At 38.4% G+C, this 23076-nt stretch overlaps 1 protein-coding gene across 1 annotated transcript; it reads left to right on the forward strand.

The window, feature by feature from the left end:
- The first annotated feature begins 1187 nt into the window (after nucleotides 1-1187).
- Nucleotides 1188-13815, forward strand: CCT4 (chaperonin containing TCP1 subunit 4). The gene is made up of 14 exons (XM_005889726.3): nucleotides 1188-1468; nucleotides 3901-3953; nucleotides 4416-4505; nucleotides 5430-5538; nucleotides 6141-6283; nucleotides 7404-7525; nucleotides 7870-8002; nucleotides 8931-9070; nucleotides 10530-10626; nucleotides 10707-10817; nucleotides 10911-11041; nucleotides 11200-11434; nucleotides 13272-13385; nucleotides 13614-13815. Exons 1-14 carry the CDS (start codon nucleotides 1324-1326, stop codon nucleotides 13626-13628), a joined length of 1638 nt encoding a protein of 545 aa, XP_005889788.1. The 5' UTR covers nucleotides 1188-1323; the 3' UTR covers nucleotides 13629-13815.
- Nucleotides 13816-23076: the final 9261 nt, after the last annotated feature.

Below are 23076 nucleotides of genomic sequence, written 5' to 3' on the forward strand. Positions count from 1 at the left end.
AGAGTGACAAAATTTTATTTTGGGGGCTCCAAAAAATCACTGTAGATGGTGACTGCAGCCATCAAATTAAAAGACGTTTGTTTCTTGGAAGAAAAGAAGAAAGTGAAGTCGTTCAGTAGTGTCCGACTCTTTGCAATCCCATGGACTGTAGTCTACCAGGCCTCTCTGTCCATGGGATTTTCCAGGCAAGAGTACTGGAGTGGGTTGCCATTTCCTTCTCCAGGGGATCTTCCTGACCCAGGGATAGAACCCAGGTCTCCTGCACTACAGGAAGACGCTTTTCCCTCTGAGCCACCAGGGAAGCCAACCTAGACAGCATATTAAAAAGTATAAATATTACTTTGCCAACAAAGGTCCCTCTCTTCAAAGCTATGGTTTTTCCAGTAGTCCTGTATGGATGTGAGAGTTGGACTATAAAGAAAACTGAGCGCCGAAGAACTGATGCTTGTTAAAACTGTGGTGTTGGCAGACTCTCGCGAGTCCCTTCGACTCCCTGATGCTGGGAAAGATTGAAGACGGAAGAAGGGGACGACTTAAGATTAAATGATTGGATGGCATCACCGACTCAATGGGACTGAGTTTGAGTAAACTCCGGGAGTTACTGGTGATGGACAAGGAAGCCTGACGTGCTGCCGTCCATGGGATCCCAAAGTGTCGGACACAACTGAGCGACTGAATTGAACAACCAGATCTCTTTTCCGACTCGCTTTCAAAACGAATAGAACTGAATAAAATACAGGTCTGTTCTCAGTCTTGTCCGACTCTGCGACTCCCTGGACTGTAACCCACCAGGTTCCTCTGCCCATGGATTTTCTCCAGGTAAGAATACTGGATTGGGTCGCCATTTCCTTTTCCAAAAACACAAGTCTACCGCCGGCAAAAACCCCACCCACCAGGGAGTGACTCTTCCAACTACAGTTAACAGAGGGGTCCTCAGGCCCGAGGAGGGGTTAGTGGGGAGATGTGGTGTCCCGACACCAGCCTTTACAATGGCAGGTGGGCCTTTCTGCCTCCCTCGAGCTCACTCAGCGCGCCCCCGGCCCAAAGGACCCCGGCCCAAAGGACCCCGGCCCAAGAGCCCCGGCCAGCCCCCAGGTCCTCGGCGCTGGCCCCCTCACCCGGCGCGCGGCGGGCAGTCTGTGACGTCACGGCCGCGCCGCGCCTCCAGGAAGGACCCCTTCTCCGGCTCCTCCTCCTCCCGGCGCCGGCGCCGCTTTCTGGAAGGTTCGTGAAGGCGGTGGGCGCTTACGGTTGCTCCCTGGTCAGCCTCAATCCGCGTCCATCCGTCCTTCCCAAGCTCACGCAGACCCATCAAAGGTTGCCATGCCCGAGAACGTAGCACCCCGGACCGGGCCGCCCGCCGGGGCTGTCGGGGCTGCCGGGGCTGCCGGCGGCCGCGGGAAGAGCGCCTATCAGGACCGCGATAAGCCGGCCCAAATCCGCTTCAGCAACATCTCCGCAGCCAAAGGTATCGCTCCCCGGCTTGAGCCGCGGCCCGCCGGGCCTGACTGTGCACTCTCACCCCCAGCCTTGGGTGGGCTGTTCGTTCATTGATCCGCTTTGGGCCTCTTATAGAACAAGCTAGTGCAGGGTTCCTCCTTCCTGCCGTTATTCCCGACCCCGAGTATGGAAGCCTTTGGACTGGCCCCATTCTGCGTCTTAGACGCCCATAATTTTCCGTCCCGGAGCGTGCTGCTTTCATCATACTTAAGAAAGCAGCCGGGGCCCTTATGCAGCGGTTTACTCTTATAATGTTTGTATGATACTCTTCAGTCTTTTTGTTTTTATTAAAATAGGGAAATACTTTTCTGGGGGCAGCTATTGAATTGGGGTAAACTCTCCGCGCCTTAAATTGGGGCGGGGTCCATTGTACTCGGGGGGTGGGAAACCGACCGACCCACCTTGTTTGAGAGTAATTACGAGGCTGCGTTGAGCTTTGATATCGTCTCTGCACGTACAGCCAGCAGATGGAGAAGAGTTTGGCTTTTGGTGGAATTCAAGAAGTCCTGGGTTTCGTTCAGTTACGTTACTTCGTGCCTTTGTGACCTTTAACCGAGGTTTTCTTCCCTATAAAATTGAGGATGGAAAAGTTCGCTTAAAAAAAATTTGTGAAGATTAAGAGACGTCGGGTTGAATGTGAAGAGTCTAGAAGCAAAAGTGAGAACAGGGGCTTAGAGTTCTTGCCCGTTATGTGTTTGAGTACAGGGAGTAGTTCATTTGGGTTAGAGCATCAGGTGCCGAAAGAAACGAGAGGGGAGATCGGAAAGGTAGAGTGGGGCCCGATCTTAAAGGCCTGGTGTCCTTTGTTGTTGTTCTGGAAAGGGTTTAACACGACTCTCTCAGCTGCAGATTGTTTTTCAATATAATGAAATAATAGCTACCTTGGAGGGTTGCTGTAAGGCTTAAATAAGAAAGCATATGAGGAGCCAGGTGTATATATATATGTATACATAGAGTACAGCCTTAAAGATATTTGAGGTTATCTGTCCAGGGGACTGAGGGTATGGTGCTGCTGGTGCTGCTACTGCTGGGAAAAACCAGGTACACTGAAGGAAGGATGGTGGAAGACGAGAGAATAGGTTCTGGTTCAGGCTTAAATGAGTTGAGGATGTCAGAATGACTACATGGTAAATTTAGGAGTCGTTTGAAAGTTCAAGAGAGTCTTTACCAGGAAATCAAAGTTGTTTGATAGTTATCTAGAGACCATAATTGAAGCTTAGATTTATTTCATTAGAAACAAGGTGTTAGGTAAATTCTGGTGCCATGTTGGGGGGCTGGAAAAGCTATAGAATATGGTAGATTTTCAACAAACAAGGTAACAGGATGGGATGTTTACTTCGGCAAATTTGGAAACATCTCTGCACAGAGAATTGAAATTGGACAAGAGAGGAATGCATATAGGAAGAAAAGGCCACTTACTTGTAAACCTGACCCTTACATCTGAAGTGAGGAGAGCTCCTGGAACATACTAGACTGTCCAAGTCAAACAGAACCCTACAGACTGGTGGGAAAAAGCTGTTGCCAGATGCATCTTTAGTGTAATTCGTGGAGCCAGTTTTCTCTTTGGTTGACAATGTCAAAACAACACACACACACAAGTAGTTGTGGTAGTTCTAGTACTATTCAGCACAAGTCATTTAACAGATAATACTGTGTACTACATAGTATGTTAAACTTCACTTTTGAGGAGGTGGTCGGCAAAAATTTTATTTTTTGAATAGTGTGCCTTTCTAGAGGCTTCCTGTAGATGACTGTAAAGGTGTTCTTAAAGTGAATTGGTCTGCTTGTAGCATCGTTGCCATGTGGGTCCACTAAAATCACCTAAAAGAGTAATTAATGATGGCTGAATAATTAGGAAATGCAGCCCCCAATTATGAAATAATTAAGTAGAATATTTTTTAAACTATACCAAATATTTTCTTATAATCTTTTTAAGATTATGTATTGTTAACACAACCTACTGAAAGCATTATTCTAGTTGTGGAATATACAAAAGCAAATAGGGCTGTAGAATATACTAGGAGATCTAGCTTGTCCTGTTATTGCTGCTTGTTTTGTTTCAGAAAATGGGGAAGGTAATGCAGTCCTCATTGAGAGCACATGACTTAAGTTATATTGATATTTATAGGAGGATTAGGTGACTTCAAAATGTATTCTACCATATGTGCAGGGTACAAAGGCTACGTATAGTGACGTTAGCAACAAAAAGTGAAGTGTCATACAATTAAAGGAGTAAAATATTTCTGTGTTCAGTAGATTTTTAGGTATAGAATTTTCTTTAGCAAACAGTGAATTGTTACGCACCATATTTTAATAAGGACAAAATGATGATTTGCGGGTAGAAGAAATGCTTTGCTCGTTAAAGAGTCTTGGTTTCTTTTTTCCCCCCCACATTTACAGCTGTTGCTGATGCCATTAGAACAAGCCTCGGACCAAAAGGAATGGATAAAATGGTAAAAGGCTCAATCATCCATTACTTATTGAGTACTACTGTGCCTACTGCAAGCTCTCTAGAGGGTTAAGATGTGCTGTTTAAAAAGTAAAGTGTTAGAAAGTCTTTGAGAGTTCAGAAAGGGGTAGATTACTTTGGGATGAACGGGACCTAGTTATAATTCATATTTTATGATGATTCTTTATAATATCTTTTGTATCCCTTTTTTAGTGTCTTAGTTCCTTCACTTTTAAGTAGGAAAAAACCCAGGTATTTCACTTGTAAACTGGGACTATTACTGCATGTTCTTAATCATGACACCAAGGTAAGGGAAAACAATTTGAAATTAAGCATTATGCAAACATAAGTTAACTTCTGTACAAGAAGTATTAAAATTAGTAGAGCTTTTAGGGTTTCACATTAATACTGGATAAAGAAAAAAAATTTTTTGAAATAACAACCTTTAAAAAACTATACTTTGCAGATTCAAGATGGAAAAGGTGATGTGACCATTACAAATGATGGTGCCACCATTCTGAAACAAATGCAGGTGTTACATCCAGCAGCCAGAATGGTAAGTGTAATTTTTAGGCGAGAGTTTTTTGGTTTTCTTTAAGTATGTTATTTGATATTCGGTAAACAGTTAAATTTGTTTTATTTGATCACATGGTAAGTTTAAACATGGTGAAAGTTTTTCTTTTTTATGCTAATCAGGCATATTTTTAGGATATGTTGTATCCCTAGCATTATGTTCTTTGTTGAAAATCATAATAAAACATAATTCTCCTTTTCCACAGCCACGTGCCTCACATATAAAGAATAGAGAAAAAAATTGTACTGTTGAAAAAAAATTTGTACCAATTATTCAGTGGGTGTTAGCTGAAAGTAGAATTTTAATTGTTTGCAAAATAAATCTTGTGTTTAAACTTCCCATGATATTTATTTTTAAAAATAATTTTTAATTCAACTACAAATCATAATGGTGATTCTAGTGTCAAGTGAGTCAAACTATCAGCAAAAACAAATTCCTTAGAAATTCCTGTTAAAAAATCCCTTTTGATTAGGTGAAGGTGACTGAAAATGAGTCAGGTTCTGCTTCATGCAGGGTCAGTTTAGATAAACTTGGCCAAGGATTTCAAACTAACAATCTCCTCTCATCTGAATCCTGCACTTTATAGCTTCTCAATATACAGAGTGCCCCTAGTTCTTTTAAGTAGTGGCAAGAAAAAACAACCCGTAGTCTGAACTATAAATCATAATATAGCTTCTTATAAAGTGTGTAAGTAGAATTTTGCATGCCACAAATATATAGGTCATCATTTTTAAATCAAACCAAGGTGGACAAAAAATCAGAAGAAAAGTATATTGACTCTTACAGTGCTGATAATCAAGATCTATAAGTGAACATGATGTGAATCTCACTGATGTAAAGTAAGATGTTATTGGGTTCTCATGAACCAGTTCTTACTGAGCGACTTGACATGTTCTGTTCACCCAGCTGGTGGAGCTGTCCAAGGCTCAGGATATAGAAGCAGGAGATGGCACCACATCAGTGGTCATTATTGCTGGCTCTCTTTTGGATTCCTGTACCAAGCTTCTTCAGAAAGGTGGGTAGGACATAAGACATGCTTTATTACTGAAGAAAGGCAAAAGTTATTAAGTAATATGAGATTAACAATTTAATTTGAAACAGCTAATTTTGCTATGTTTATCATGTGAATTAAAAACTTTTTTTTTTGCTTCTGGATCTCCCCCCACCCCACCCCACCCCACCCCTGGCTTTCCTACTTTGTTTTGAATGGAACTTCATAAAATTTTGCTTTTAAGAAATGACTGGTTGGTGGTGGTACTAAACAGGCTATAGATGAGAAACTGTGATTTCGGAGAGAAAGTAAGGATTCTTGTCTTGGTACATACTGCCTAAATGTAGTTGTGATTCCTCAGTCACTTACTATGATGTAGATTTATAGAATCTTTGTAAAGTAAAAAAATGGTTTTAGTCTTAAGTATCACATAGTATGTAATTTATCTATTTCAAATTAAATAGAAATAAATTATTAGACATATTAGCAGTTAAAGTTATTTGAACCATTATTAAGAATAATTTAAAATTTGACTGCATTGATGTTGTAATGAACAAATTTTAAGTCATGTCAAGTATGAAGTTTATCTGTTATTATTAAATTAACTACCCTTTCACAAATGACAGGGATTCATCCCACCATCATTTCTGAGTCATTCCAGAAGGCTTTGGAAAAGGGCATTGAAATCTTGACTGACATGTCTCGACCTGTGGAACTGAGTGACAGAGAAACTTTGTTAAATAGTGCGGCCACTTCATTGAACTCAAAGGTGAGACAAGCACAATGCGATCATTGTAAAAGTACAGTTAAGTTCATCAGGAACTGCAGCTCTTATTCTGTGGTTTTTGATGCTGTGGTTTTTCATGCTGTATAGTTCATAAATATTAACTCTCAAGAGTGGGTAACTAAACTAATTTGCATAACTGAATTAGTTCAAGTAAAATTAACTCACATCAAGGCTTTTAGGTAAGTTGATTTTACAGATGGGAAAAGAAAGTGAAGTTAAATAACTTATCCAAGACCCACTAATGAAAGGTAGAGATGAGACTTGAACCCCAGATAGGGCTGCCCATCATGGTCCATCTCTTAACCATGTTGCTATTTTTTTTTTTTTTTAATCAAATATAAAGCATTAATGTTAGTTTCTTAGAAGCTCATGTCACCTATTCTCTATTATGTTGTGTGTCACATGCCCACTCCATTCTTTTTCCTTTTCATCAGTATTATTTAAATGTTAAGTGGAAATCTAGATCGTATTAGTGACATTAAGTAATAGTGTTGGTAAATGTCCCCAGAACTAATTTAGACAGAATATCATAATGGTTATAAGCATTGGTCATAGAGCCTAGACTGCTTGGGTTCAGTGCCGGCTCCACTTAATTAAGCTGTATGTTTTAGGTTTTTCATTGGAAGATTGAGTATATGAATGTAAAGTGTTAAAGCTACTGCATGACATAGAATTCATGCTCACTATGTTCTAACCATTACCTATTTTTATCAGCCTCTCAGTAATAGGGGTGCACATAAAAAACATCTGATCATAAATTCAGTTTAAGTACAAAACCTCAGCATAAAATTGTTCTTTTGGATTTCCTGTTGAATTACTAGGTAATCTAGTCAGTCCTGACTATTAATAAAAGAGGAATGCAAACATATATTTTTATATGGTGACAGTCAAACTTGAGTGGAAAAGATAGTTTATATGTAATGTTTTCTTACATGTACTCCATGTGTGTGCTAAATCACCTCAGTTGTGTCTGACCCTTGTTCTCCACCCCACTCAAAAAAGTAATTGAGATTACTTCTTTTAATATCTTTATCATTAAAGAACTGGGACTTTCTCTGTTACAACATTTTATGACACTAACTTTTTTTCTTTTTAATACTAGGTTGTGTCTCAGTATTCAAGTCTTCTTTCTCCAATGAGTGTAGATGCAGTGATGAAAGTGATTGACCCAGCCACAGCTACTAGTGTAGATCTTAGAGATATTAAAATAGTTAAGAAGCTTGGGTAAGCATCTCTAATTATAACTTTAATAAAAAATAATTTTCAAAGTAAACATAAGCTGTTTCAAAAATAGTTAAATGAAAAATGTAGATGATAGTCACGTAAGTTTAGTTGTTTTGTTTTCATGACAGCTGATATTAATGTGGAAGTTTGAAGAATTAGTTTTTATTCCCTAGTGATGGCAGAGCAGTAGTGTGATCAGAGAGGTTCAGGAATGGGCCATTAATAAATATGAGTGAGGTTGAAGCACATTTTATCAGGCTGATGATTTTTTATCTGTTTTCAGTCTGTTAAACTTGGAGATTTCCCTCCCCTCTTAACTGTCTCTTCATTTTCTTTTTTCTTAGTGGGACAATTGATGATTGTGAGTTGGTGGAAGGTCTGGTTCTTACTCAAAAGGTAGCAAATTCTGGCATAACCAGAGTTGAAAAGGCCAAGATTGGGCTTATTCAGTTCTGCTTATCTGCTCCCAAAACAGATGTAAGTAAAACCAAATGATTCCTTAGGTGTTTGACTTTCTAATAACAAAGATTTTTGCTGATTATTATAAAAATAGAAAATGCTGATATTAATACTAGTGATAGAAAGCAAGGATTTAAAAATAATTAGTAAAATCAAGACAAATGTATAAAATATTGGATGCCACATGTGATAAATTTAATTTCAGTTGGCTGTTTATTGAAATTGAGCATTGACTTCTCAAATGAAGACAGTCATAAGGATATGTATGAAACAGTAAAACTAGGCTATGTGTAAGAGGGATTTCCAGATCTTTGTCTTTATGTTTGCATAGTAGAACTTTAAACCAGCTTATTGTTTTTATTCCAAAAAGGTGATTTTTTAATTTAACACATTAAATCTCTTAGTGATAAGTACTATTCCCTGAAGGAGTGGCTGATCTTTGTCACCTGATTTCAGGTTTGCTCTCATTTCATATTGTATTAGCATATAGGTTGAGTCGTTTGTTTCCCAAATTTTAACCCATATAAAAATCAGTGTTCTTTTATAGGTCTTAAATACTATAGTACTTGTCTTTAGTAATTGCTTTCAGCATATCAATGTTTTTTAACCATAGAGTAAAAGATGCAATTGAAGTTATTTCAGTAACATGTAAGTTTTCATGAGGAGAATTGACATATCCATGAAATAGGATGATCATTTTTACATTTAATGATTTCCAAAACATTGTAAAAAATACCAGTAAGGTGTATAGCTAAAAATATAAAACCTGAGTTATATTTCATGTATATTCATTTTTCTAGACTTTTTCTGTGTGTGTCCATGTAATATCTAGTTTGATGTGATTTTCGTTAGATTTATATTGTGCATAATATTTTCATTAAAATTCTCATTTTTTGCTTAAGAACTCTTAAAATCCAAATTATTAATATGTTCTTTTTCTGAACAGATGGACAATCAAATAGTGGTTTCTGACTATGTTCAAATGGATCGAGTGCTAAGAGAAGAGAGAGCTTATATTCTAAATTTAGTGAAGCAAATTAAAAAAACAGGATGTAATGTTCTTCTCATACAGAAGTCTATTCTAAGGTATAGGGCATTTTATTTTGTTCATCTCTTAACAATAATTGATTTTGGATCCCTTCTAGCAGTTTTTAAGAAGCATTAGGGGTGTGTTAAACCACTAGAAATCTGGAACAGATTTGCATTTTAGGCCATTGTTGTATTCTGGTAAATGATCTAAAGTGAGTTTCCTTCTTGTTAATGATAATTTAAGTGTGGGATATATGTCCTTCTTGACCAAGATCCTTACTATCAAGTAAAAAGGTACGTAATATAGCTAAAATTTTAGAGGTATTTATTTAAAGTGAGGTTGCTCAGTCGTCTCCAACTCTGCGATCGCATGGACTATAGGCTACCAGATTCCTCCGTCCATGGGATTTTTCCAGGCAAGAATACTGGAGTGGGTTGCCATTTCCTTCTCCAGGAGATCTTCCCAACCCTGAAATTGAAGGCAGATGCTTTACCGTCTGAGCCACCAGGGAAGTTCTTTATTTAAAGGGCCATGCAATAGTTTGTCTTGAAATTTTAGCAAGTTCTTTTGGGGGTAATGTTGGATAGTCCACGGATTGAAAGAATTCTCCAAAGTTTGAACTGATGCCTTTTTGAAGAAACTGATGTTTCAGTGTAGACACATTCTCATGTACTCTATATGTTATGCCAGAAAGTATTGTGGATCTCTTGATATAGACACCTTGTTGAAGAGTTGGAGTACCTGGTTCTAAATTCAAGTTATGTAATAGCTAGTAACTTGTAGTAAATTGCTTTCAAAACTCAGTTTACTTATCTGTAAAACAAGGATACTGATATCTACCCTTCAGTATCAGGGTTGTTGGGGTGCAGGGGTCATTCAGATAGTTTGTGTAAACGTGTAAATTTGTGGGGTCTTAAACATAATTTGATGGAGAAGGCAATGGCACCTGACTCCAGTACTCTTGCCTGGAAAATCCCATGGACAGAGGAGCCTGGTAGGCTGTAGTCCATGGGGTCGATAAGAGTCAGACACAACTGAGCGACTTCACTTTCACTTTTCACTTTCATGCATTGGAGAAGGAAATGGCAACCCACTCCAGTGTTCTTGCTTGGAGAATCCCAGGGACGGGGGAGCCTGTTGGGCTCCGTCTATGGGGTCACACTGAGTCGGACATGACTGAAGTGACTTAGCAGTAGCAGCAAACATAATTTACCATGATACTTAATTCTAAATTCATGAAGTATTAATTGTTAACTATCAGAAGAATGATGACAATTGCTTTTGTGTGTTTTACAAGTGCTATTGGAATACATTTTAAATATTATCCTTTAGAAATCTTATTTAAGAATTTTGAGCTCATAAACTTGGTCAAGCTATTTAAAGCATCTCCTTTCACAAATAACTAAATAATTGGCCATTTAAATGATAGTAAAATTACGGAAAACCCTAAGGAGTTAAATAGCAGAATTTCTGTTCCAAACCAGTATTGACATAATCACTGTTTCTGTATTTTAGAGATGCTCTTAGTGATCTTGCATTACATTTCCTGAACAAAATGAAGATAATGGTGGTAAAGGATATTGAAAGAGAAGACATTGAATTCATTTGTAAGGTAAAATATTCTTTATCTGTATATGTGAAAATGTTCACTAGTCAGACGTCTGAGTTTGTGAATGTGACTGTTATTCCCAGACGATTGGAACCAAACCAGTTGCTCATGTTGACCAGTTCACTGCTGACATGCTGGGATCTGCTGAGTTAGCTGAGGAGGTCAGCTTAAATGGTTCTGGCAAACTGATCAAGGTAACTATTAAAATTAAGTTTCTATTTGCTTGGGATTTGGGTTTTTTTTTTTAATCCTTCAAATAACCTAATTCCAGAGTTTGTTTACTAAAGATTACAGGCTGTGCAAGCCCTGGAAAAACAGTTACAATTGTTGTTCGTGGTTCTAACAAATTGGTGATTGAAGAAGCTGAGCGCTCTATCCATGATGCTCTCTGTGTTATTCGCTGTTTAGTGAAGAAGAGGTAATATTACTAAGTAACGTTTTGCCGTATTTTGATTATTAAGATTTTATATTTTAAAGATTTTTAGTATTATTAAAACTTTAAAGAGTATTAAGCTTTTAAATAAATTATTATTTCTGTCAGATAAAATAAACTAAAAATACACTTGTGAATTTCAGAGCTCTTATTGCAGGAGGTGGTGCTCCAGAAATAGAGTTGGCCCTACGGTTAACTGAATACTCACGAACATTGAGTGGTATGGAATCCTACTGCATTCGTGCTTTTGCAGATGCTATGGAAGTCATTCCATCTACACTAGCTGAAAACGCTGGCCTGAATCCCATTTCTACTGTAACAGAACTAAGAAACCGGCATGCTCAGGGAGAAAAAACTACAGGCATTAATGTCCGAAAGGTAGTAATTTAAACTTTGGTTACTGCAGAAAATGTTGATTAATAAAAAATACTGAAAGCTTCATAATTGTCTGTGGAATGAAAAAGGCTTTGTAATTAAAAATAGAGTAACCTTCAATTTGGATACAAAACCTGCAGGTTAGTTAATGTATGCTAATGAGTGAAAATGAAGATGATGTCTTAAGTGAGAAATAGTATTTTGTTCATTAACCCTGCCATTTTATGATTGTACAACTTTAAATCTGTGCTTCCGTTTTCTTGGTTGTAAAAACAGGGATTATTATAGTTCCCTCATAGGCCTGTGAGGATTAAAGTTTAAAATGAAAGTGAAGTCGCTCAGTCGTGTCCGACTCTTTGCGACCCCATGGACTATAGCCTACCACACTTCTCTGTCCATGGGATTTTCCAGGCAAGCGTACTGGAGTGGGTTGCCATTTCCTTCCCCAGAGGATCTTCCCAACCCAGGAATTGAACTTGGGTCTCCTGCATTGTAGGCAGATGCTTTGCCATTTGAGCCACCAGGGAAGTCACTAAATAGAAAGTTCTTAACAAAGACACCTGGTGTATAGTTAACCATTGCTGCTATTGTGAGCACCAGCCTGGTGTAGTTACATAGGGTAAACACACAGAACAGTAGTGATTTCTCCTGTTGTATTGTTTTATTAACGTCTCCTTTTATTGAGAAGACAGGTAACATGTAATGGGAAAAAATGGACAATACAAGGTGATTTTTTTTTTTTTTTTTTTTTAAGGTAGAAGCAGGTAGAATTCGAGGGCACTACCTGGTTAGGGAAAGTTTTAGGAAGCTGCAACTTTGGTAGGGGATAAAAAAGTGTCAAATGGGGAAGCAGTGATTTATAGGTAAGAGGGACCAAAAAAGTTAATTCATTTTGTCTAGAGCAGAGGTGATGTGTTGATCATATAATGGACTTTAAGATTGGAAAGATTGGATAAAAGCTAGAATGAAGAGTCCCTTGAGTTGTTGATGAATGGGTGGGGTGGCTGGGTGTTTGTTTGTTTTTTAATTCCAGTAGTTGCGAGTTTTTGTGTATTTGTTTAAACCAAGAGACTAAGGTGATGGAAAGAGCATTTTAAGGAGGGAAGAATGGAGACAGGATTGCCTATTAAGACATCAGCAGTAATCCTAGGATAAAGGTGAGGGAATAGTGGCAGGAAGAATCTAAAAGTGGAAAGCGAGAATGATGTGAAGGACCAGGTAGACTAGACTTGGCCAAATTCAGAATTAGGAATCAGATGATTTAAATTTCATTACTTTTTTCTTTAATTGAGATACTTGATTTAGAGTGTTAGTTTTGAGGGCTTCCCTGGTGGCTCAGCGGTAAAAAAATCTGCCTGCCTATGCAGGAGACATGGGTTCGATCCCTGGGTTAGGAAGATCCCCTGATGAAGGAAATGACAACCCACTCCAGTATGCTTGCCTGGAAAAATCCCATGGACAGAGGAACCTGGTAGGCTATAGTCCATGGGGTCTCAAAGAGTCAGACAAGACTGAGCAACTCAACAAGTTCCAGGTATATAGCAAAAAAAATCTTAAAATTTTTAATAACTATATCATCTACTTAATTTTTGCCAGGAATTTTAAAAGATACAAAGAATTGTTTTGGAGTTCAGATTGGGAGAGTCTAGCGTTAATTCAGTTTTTCCAGATTTTAGTTGAAAAACAGCCTATAACTTGGGGAAATGCTTAGTAGAGAGTACCTGACTTTGACTAGACTACAGGAAAACTAAGTTTGAAAGGCTTTGAGGTTTACTGGTAACAGTGTAGTTGGTAATGTGTATCATTACAAATACTAAAAGCAACTTGTACTGGTTTGCAGGGTGGTATTTCCAACATACTGGAGGAACTGGTTGTCCAGCCTCTGTTGGTTTCAGTCAGTGCACTGACTCTAGCAACTGAAACTGTCCGGAGCATTCTGAAGATTGATGATGTGGTAAGTATATACAGGTTGTGAATTTCCTACAAGGGCAGAAAGGCATATTTTTGAGGAGTTGGGGTGGGAGCAGTAAATGTTGTTAGTTTGCTAGTCACGAGGGTGAAAACAGTTCATATGTCTAGTATTTTCTCACCTATAAAAATAGGGAAGTTTGGATAACCACCTTAAACATCTTCCATCCTTAAAATTGTGTCCTTAGAGATTCTGAAATTTTTCTCTTTTCAGGTAAACACTCGGTAATCTGGTTAACATTGTCTGACTGGCACCATCATGACCACTAATGGTGCAGCTGGAGTGGAAGAGCACCTTGGCATTCCTTTGGAAGATTGTTATGAATTTCTGGGCCTGGTCTTCCAGTTGGCATTTGCTTGAAATTGTATTGACACAGTTTAATGAAAATATTAAACACATGGTTTCAAAAAGCAGATTAATTTATTGCTCTATACTCTGCATTATTCCCACTCTCTCCTAAATTCTGTTATTTCTGATTGACTAGAAATCTGTGAGGAGAGAAAAAAGGAGCTAACATTTGCCTGTTAAAGTGAAGGACTTAATGCTGGGTACTCTTAAGTTTTGTGTTAGGTTGTGGTTTTTTGTTGTTTTTCTCTTTTTTGGCTGCATGGCATGTGGGATCTTACTTCCCCGACCAGGGATCAAACCCACACTCCCTGTATGGGCAGCAAAGAATCTTAAACACTGGACTGCCAGGGAAGTCTCCAGTTTTGTGTTTATTGATAGAAGTATTGAGAAGGAAAAATGGCCCAATATGCTCATCACCCTGATAACCCCCCATTTTCAGTAATACATATGCGGTTTGAAAAGTTAACAGTACAGAAAGAGTGAACAATGAAAGTTTTTCTCATTCTTATCCCATTTTCTAAGAACCACTGTTGTGTGTATTGGGATTCCTTCTAAAAATAAAAATATGCATATATGTAGCAAATTTTGTTTGTATAAGTAAGTCTTTTCTCAGTGGTTTAAAACATCTTAGTCTTACACCAAGAGTATTATAAAATTTAACTAGTTCTGTCCTTGTTTTAGTCACCATGTAGTCAACTTGGCACACATTCTATATATAGTTTAGTGGTCTTTTTTTAACTTGTCAAGCACTCCTTTATAAACGCTTTCATGGCTTTTGATTGCCTTTGGATAAAGGCCAGACCTTTAAGGTGGATCACAAATTGAGCCTTAAATCCGTGATTACTCTCATCATCTTTTGTATTATATATAAAGAGTATTATGAAAGCAGTGGATGGAGGGGGGGACTCCTAAAGGTTTTGGAGAACTTCAGCCAATCAGTATGAAGTTCCTTTGTATCTGATAACTCCAGTAGTTAATTAAAATGACTAATCTGATAAGTGGTAAATTCAGATAAGTCTTTGGATAGTCTGGAATTTAATAATTCAGTAATTATTTCTCTTTTTAGTGGGTATTAGGACCTTGCTGTTGGAAAAGAATCATTTTATAGCTGCCATAAAACAATGTTGTATAATGTAAAAACTTTTAAGTCAAAATACTTTAGCCAGAATTTTTCATATTGGAACTTTTAAGAGTTATTCAGCACCCTTATGTGTGTCTGTGTCTTAGGCTATACCTGTATATCTAAATATGTTTAAAAATTTGTAAAAGGAATGCTAACAAGACAAATGTTAGTCATTAAGTTTGATGTAAATTAAGCCACTATTTAGGGTTTGATTGGGTTTTACAAGTTTATAAAATTTATAAAGTTAATGTTTTCCGAAGCAGTGGTGGTGCTTTGTCACTGAAAGGCCAAATGACAAAACTCAAAAATAGTGGTCTGATTCAGTTAGATAATTCTAAAGCAATGAAAGGAAAATTATCCTGTTAAATATTTAAGAGGTATGCTTTGAAATAGGAATGATGACTATCCTAATGAGACAAAGGTTTTGCATACTTTTTTCCTCTTGAGTACTATTTATTTTTTCACTCTCATTTTTATTTTTTTGGCCACACCCCGTGGCTTGTGGGATCTTAATTGCCAGACCAGGGAACTCAGGCCCATAGCAGTGAAATCGCTGAGTCCTAACCACTAGACAGGCAGGGAATTCCCACCCTAGCTTTTCATTAAAAAACAGTTTACAGAACAGTATGAACACCCTATACCCTCGAACTATTGACATTTTACCATAGAAGTCAGTTCTATAATACGATGTATCCTTAAAAATCTTGGTACGCAAAATTTTGCAATAGAAACCACAGGGCTTAGAGAAGAAATGTGGTTGGAGACAACCCCAAGACTTCATCAACAACACAAAAGGAACCTGATCAAATAGTTAACAAACAGTAATTGGTTAAGAATTACATTTACATGCCACTTGAAAAAACACCAGAAAATTGAAGTGGCTGTTGGAGCTAATGTCATTGCAAAGTAGTAGAAGGAGGGTTATATGAAACCTAGGTTGCAACACTGGATGTGTTGAGTTTGGCTTATAAAGGTTAATGTCTTTAACCTTTTAACAGTTTTTTTGAGGTGTGTGTGCAGTTTCGTGTGTCATGGGGCAGTTTGATTCAGATGGATGCATTTTTGTGTATTCACATTTTTCTTGAAATCAAGCAAATGTGAAACGATGTTGCTGAAGTCACTTCCCACTTTAAAATTTCTTGTGTTTTGATGGTTTTGACTATAATGTATCTTAGGTGTAGATCACTTTTTAAGTTTATTGAGCTTTTTAAAGGTACAGATTAATAGTTTTCCATCAGTATTGCTGAATTAAGATAAGGATCAAAGGTTCAGATACACTGAGTGGCTAGAAGTTGTAGAACAGAGTACTAGAAAATGAAGCTCTACAGAAATAGTTCCCAGAGATGTGTAGAGGTGTAGTTGAGTCTTTGGCTGAGTATTTATGTGTCCGGTAAAACTATATAGAATTCACAGGAAAACCAGTGAAAGTAGTAGACTGGATTTACAGTGGCGTTGAAATAGTTTAAATTCTTACTAGGTTGGAGAAAACCTTGTAATAGGGAATGAGTAGAGCCTTCAGAATAGTACAGCCTTAATAGCAAGATTGAATCTGACCAAAGCTTAAAATTCTTAAAGGATATAATAATAACAAAATTCACAGTGCCTGGAATTCAACAAAAAAATCAGTAGTGTGAATGGATACAGAAGATGTATTATATATACAATGGGATACTAGACCATTTGCTAAGTGAAACAAGGGACAAATACTGTATGATACCACTTATATGTGGAATACAACTAGTGAGTATCACAAAAAATTTAAACGAATGATTACCAGTGGCAAGAGAAGGAAGGAAGGCAATATAGGGGTGGGTAAGAGATACAAATTATGAGGTATAAAATAGATACATTGTACAACATGAGGAATATAGCCAATATTTTATAACAACTATGGGGTATAATTTTTAAAAATTGTGAATCACTGTATTGTACACAGGTAACATTGGATAACAACTGCACTTCAGTTTTTAAAAGGACATCAAAATATGAAAAATCAGTCATGCAAGTAAAATCACAGTAGAGAGTAAAGACTGACAGTGAAAGACTGAAGGCTTTTTTACTAAAAAAAAAAAAAAGCCAAGGATGCCCACTCTGCCACCCCTATTCAACATAGTACTGGAAGTTCTAGCCAGGGCAGTTAGGCAAGAAGAATTAGAGGCATGCAAATTGGAAGAGGTAAAATTGCCTCAGCAGATACAATCTTACATGTAAAAAGTCCCAAAGATTCAACACATAAGCTGTTGTGATGAATGAATTCAGCAAAGTAATGATACAAAATCAACACAAAAATCATTTGCATTTATACATTAACTGAACACTATGAAAAAAAATTACAGAATTCCATTCATTATAGCATCAAAAAATACTTAGAAATTAACCAAGAAGGTGAAAGATACGCTCAGTGAAAACTACAAAACACTGTTGAAGACAAATGGAAACATTGTATGTTTATGGATTCAAAAACTTAATATTGTTAAAGTGTCAGTATATCCAAAGTGATCTATATAATCCCTTATCAAAATACCAACGGCATTTTTTTCAAAGAGCTAGAACAAATAATCCTAACATTTGTAAGGAACTACAAAAGATGTCCAAAGCACCGTTTAGGAGAATAAAGCTGGAGGTATTATGCACCCTGATTCCAAGCTATATTATAAGCAACAGTAATCAAAACAGTGTGGCACTGGCATGAAGACACACATTTAGACCAGTGGAATAGAATAGAGAGCCCAGAAATAAACCCTCATCAGTTCAGTAGCTCAGTCGTGTCCAACTCTGCGACCCCATGAATCGCAGCACTCCAGGCCTCCCTGGCCATCACCAACTCCCGGAGTTCACCCACACTCATGGCCATCGAGTCTGTGATGCCATCCAGCCATCTCATCCTCTGTCGTCCCCTTCTCCTCCTGCCCCCAATCCCTCCCAGCATCGGGCTTTTTCAATGAGTCAACTCTTCGCATGAGGTGGCCAAAGTATTGGAGTTTCAGCCTCAGCATCAGTCCTTCCAATGAACACCCAGGACTGGTCTCCTTTAGGATGAACTGGTTGAATCTCCTTGCAGTCCAAAGGATTTGCAAGAGTCTTCTCCAGCACCACAGTTCAAAAGCATATATATTGTCAAATGAGTTTTGACAAGGGAGCCAAGGCCAGTCAATGTGGAAAGTTCAAACTTCAGCAAATAGAGCTGGGAAAACTGGATATCTACATGCAAAAGAATGATATGGGACCCTTACTTAACACCACACACAAAAATTATCTGTAAATGGATCAAAGACCTAAATTAAGACCTAAAACAATAACACTCTTAGAAGAAAACACAGAACAAAAGCTTCACAACATTAGATTTTGCCAATCACTTCTTAGATTTGACATAAAATCACAGATAACAAAAGAGACAAACTGGGCTTCATGATATTTTAAAATTCTGTGCATCAAAGACACTATCAACAGAATAAAAAGCAACCCACAGAAAGGGAGAAAATTTCTACAAATCCCATATCTGATAAGGGATTACTACCTAGAATATAAGTCGGACACCACTGAGCGGCTAACACCTTCACTTTTTCAATTTTTTCACCTAGAATGTCAAGAAAGAACTACCAAAACTCAGCAACACAATTTAAAAATGTGCAAAGAACTTGAATAGACATTTCTCCTAAGAAGATATATAAATGTCCAATAAGCACATGAAAAGATGCTCAACAGCACTAATCATTAGGGAAATGCAGATCAAAACTACAAGATAACACCTCCTTACCCTTTCAGAGTCCCAGGGACGGGGGAGCCTGGTGGGCTGCTGTCTATGGGGTCGCACAGAGTCGGACACGACTGAAGCGACTTAGCAGCAGCAGCAGCTGCTATCAGAAAACAAAACAAGAATAACCCGGCAGTCCAGCAGTTGGTGCTCCACACTTCCACTGCAGGGGTCACAGGTTCAGTCCTTGGTTGGGAAACTAAGATCCTGTGATCCCGCAAGCCACGTGGCATGGCTAAAAAAAATTACTCCAACACAGCTTAAAAACAAAATAAGTTATTAAATACATTAATGTACTATTGTATTAATGTATAATTATATATTAGTATACTTTATGTATTGATATATAAACTTACTAATATATGATTTATATTTGACATACATTTAAGTGGTTTCAAAGTAACTAATATATTTATTTCATGTATAATTTAAATATATATGTATTTTATCATTTCTGTCATGAATTCTGTAACCCATGAATTGTTTTTTAGAAATATTTTAAAGTCTGCAAAATGAAAGTGAAAGCCTCTCAGTCATGTCCAATTCTACCACCCCATGGACTGTGTAGCCTGCCATGCTCCTCTGTCTGTGGAATTCTCTAGGTCAGAATACTGGAGTGGGTAGCCATTTCCTTCTCCAGGGGACCTTCCTGACTCAGGGATGGAACCCAGGTCTCCTGCATTGCAGGTAGATTCTTTACCATCTGACTCACCAGGGAAGCCCAGAGTCAACAAACTGAAAGGTTTTTTCTAGCTTTTTTAAAAAGTTATTGTCTAACTTAATTGCACTAACTGATCAAAGAATGTTGACTGTACAATATTAATCCTTTGATGTCTCTTGTGGCTAGCTTTATGGCTTAATGCTATGGTTTCTTTTTACAAAGTTCCATGTGTTCCTAAAATAATACATACTCTCCAATGGTTTTATATATATATTTATGTAAATTTATTTATATTATTTTATAATATATGTGCTCAGTTGTTCAGTTGTGTCTGAATCTTTGCAGCCCCATGAACTGTAGCTCCCAGGCTCCTCTGTCCATGGGAATTTCCAGGCAAGAATATTGGAGTGGGTTGCCATGCCCTCCTCCAGGGATCTTCCTGATCTAGGGGATTGAACTCACGTCTCCTGCATGCACTGGCAGGAAAATTCTTTACCACTAGCTGCAACTGGGAAGCCCTTTAAAATATATAAAATATATTTATATAAATATTTTCTAAAATATGTATATTACTAAATATGTATGTTCAGTTCAGTTCAGTCGCTCAGTCGTGTCTGACTCTCTGAACCCATGAACTGCAGCACACCAGGCCTCCCTGTCCATTGCCAACTCCCAGAGTTTACTCAAATTCATCTCCATTGAGTTGGTGATGCCATCCAACCATCTATCTCATCCTCTGTCGTCCCCTTCTCCTCCTGCCTTCAATCTTTCCTGGCATCAAGGTCTTTTCAAATGAGTCAGTTCTTCACATCAGGTGACCAAGTATTGGAGTTTCAGCTTCAGCATCAGTCCTCCCAAAGAATATTCAGGACTGATTTCCTTTAGGATGGACTGGTTGGATCTCCTTGCAGTCCAAGGGACTCTCAAGAGTCTTCTCCAACACCACACTTCAAAAGCATCAATTCTTCGGTGCTCAGCTTTCTTTATAGTCCAACTCTCACATCCATACATGACTACTGGAAAAACCATAGCTTTGACTAGATGGACCTTTATTGGTAAAGTCACGTCTCTGCTTTTTGGACTTCCCTGGTGGCTCAGAGGTTAAAGCGTCTGCCTACAATGCAGGAGACCTGGGTTGGGAAGATCCCCTGGAGAAGAAAATGGCAACCCACTCCAGTATTCTTGCCTGGAGAATCCCATGGACTGAGGAGCCTGGTGGGCTACAGTCCACGGGGTCGCAAAGAGTCGGACACGACTGAGCGACTTCATTCACTCACTCACTCTGCTTTTTAATATGCTGTCTAGGTTGGTCATAACTTTCCTTCCAAGGAGCAAGCGTCTTTTAATTTCATGGCTGCAATCACCATCTGCAGTGATTTTGGAGCCCCCCAAAATAGTCTGTTACTGTTTCCAATGTTGCCCCATCTATTTGCCATGAAGTGATGGGACTGGATGCCATGATTTTAGTTTTCTGAATGCTAAGTTTTTGTTTTTTTTTTAAACATTTATTCAGCATCATGATCAGACTACTACATTTAGCAATCAACAGTGTGGGTGCAAAAAAAAAATGTACATTAAAACCCTTTGTTGGAATGCTTTACACTTTACACAGAACAGAAACTAAAATAACCTGTTTTACAATTAGTCACAAGTACAGTCCTTGAGTTTTTTGCCCATACACATGCTGCTGCTGCTGCTAAGTTGCTTCAGTCGTGTCCGACTCTGTGCGACCCCAGAGACGGCAGCCCACCAGGCCATCCCTGGGATCCTCCAGGCAAGAACACTGGAGTGGGGTGCCATAGCCTTCTCCAATGCATGAAAGTGAAAAGTGAAAGTGAAGTCGCTCAGTCACGTCTGACTCCTAGCGACCCCATGGACTGCAGCCTACCAGGCTCCTCCATCCATGGGATTTTCCAGGCAAGAGTACTGGAGTGGGGTGCCATTTCCTTCTCCATGAATGCTAAGTTTTAAGCCAACTTTTTCATTCTCCGTTTTTACTTTCATCAAGAGGCTCTTTAGTTCTTCACTTTCTGCCATAAGGCTGGTGTCATCTACATATCTGAGGTTATTGATATTTCTCCCTGCAATCTCGATTCCAGCTTGTGCTTCATCCAGCTCAGCATTTCTCATGATGTACTCTGCATATAAGTTAAATAAGCAGGGTGACAATTTACAGCCTTGACATACTCCTTTCCTGATTTGGAACCAGTCTGTTTTTCCATGTCCAGTTCTAACCGTTCCTCCTGACCTGTATACAGATTTCTCAGGAGGCAGGTCAGGTGGTCTGGTATTCCCAACTCTTTCAGAATTTTCCACAATGTGTTGTGATTCACACAGTCAAAGACTTTGGCATAGTCAACAAAGCAGAAGTAGATGTTTTTCTTGAACTCTCTTGCTTTTTCAATGATCCAAAGGATGTTGACAATTTGAATTCTGGTTCGTCTGCCTTTTCTAAATCCAGCTTGAACATCTGGAAGTTCATGGTTCATGTACTGTTGAAGACTGGCTTGGAGAATTTTGAGCATTACTTCTAGCATGTGAGATGAGTGCAATTGTGTGGTAGTTTGAGCATTCTTTGGCATTGCCTTTCTTTGGGATTAGAATGAAAAATGACCTTTTCCAGTCCTGTGGCCACTGCTGAGAGTTCCAAATTTGCTGACTTATTGAGTGCAGCACTTTCACAGCATCACCTTTTAGGATTTGAAATAGCTCAACTAGAATTCTATCACTTCCACTAGCTTTATTCATAGTGATGCTTCCTAAGGCCCACTTGACTTCACATTCCAGGATGTCTGGCTCTAGGTTGGTGATCACACCATCTTGATTATCTGGGTCGTGAAGATTTTTTATATATAGTTCTTCTGTGTATTCTTGCCACCTCTTCTTTATATCTTCTGTTTCTGTTAGGTCTATACCATTTCTGTCCTTTATTGTGCCCATCTTTGCATGAAATGTTCCATTGCTATCTCTTAAGTTTCTTGAAGAGATCTCTAGACTTTCCCATTCTACTGTTTTCCTCTATTTCTTTGCATTGATTGCTGAGGAAGACTTTCTAATCTCTCCATGCTATTCTTTGAAACTCTGCATTCAAATGGGTATATTTTTCCTCTTCTCCTTTGTCTTTCGCTTCTCTTTTATTCACAGCTATTTGTAAGGCCTCCTCAGACAACCATTTTGTTTTTTTGCATTTCTTTTCCTTGGGAATGGTCTTGCTCCCTGTCTCCTGTACAATGTAACAAACCTCTGTCTATAGCTCATCAGTACTCTGTCTATAAGATCTAGTCCCTTGAATCTATTTCTCACTTCCACTGTATAATCATAAGGGATTTGATTTAGGTCATACCTGAATGGTCTAGTGGTTTTCCCTACTTTCTTCAATTTCAGTCTGAATTTGGCAAGAAGGAGCTCATGATCTGAGCCACAGTCAGCTTCCAGCCTTGTTTTTGCTGACTGTATAGGGCTTCTTCATCTTTGGCCACAAAGAATATAATCAATCTGATTTCGGTGTCGACCATCTGGTGATTTCCATGTGTAGAGTCTTCTCTTATGTTGTTGGAAGAGGGTGTTTGCTATCACCAGTGCGTCCTCTTGGCAAAACTCTATTAGACTTTGCCTTGCTTCATTTTGTACTCCAAGGCCAAATTTGCCTGTTATTCCAGGTGTTTCTTGACTCCCTACCTTTGCATTCCAGTCCCCTGTAATGAAAAGGACATCTTTTTTGGGTGTTAGTTCCAGAAGGTCTTGTAGGTCTTCATAGAACCATTCAACTTCAGTTTCTTCAGCATTACTA

This window comes from Bos mutus, chromosome 11 (assembly GCF_027580195.1).
Source record: "Bos mutus isolate GX-2022 chromosome 11, NWIPB_WYAK_1.1, whole genome shotgun sequence".
In the NCBI taxonomy this organism is placed as follows: Eukaryota; Metazoa; Chordata; class Mammalia; order Artiodactyla; family Bovidae; genus Bos; species Bos mutus.

What these genes read in the sequence shown, in the direction of transcription:
- CCT4 (XM_005889726.3), top strand. Translation starts at nt 1,324, where the DNA reads ATGCCCGAGAACGTAGCACCCCGGACCGGGCCGCCCGCCGGGGCTGTC. An exon ending in CCACTTCATTGAACTCAAAG is followed by an intron (nt 6,284 to 7,403) that starts GTGAGACAAGCA and finishes TTTTAATACTAG; the next exon opens with GTTGTGTCTCAGTATTCAAG. An exon ending in CGCTGTTTAGTGAAGAAGAG is followed by an intron (nt 11,042 to 11,199) that starts GTAATATTACTA and finishes TGTGAATTTCAG; the next exon opens with AGCTCTTATTGCAGGAGGTG.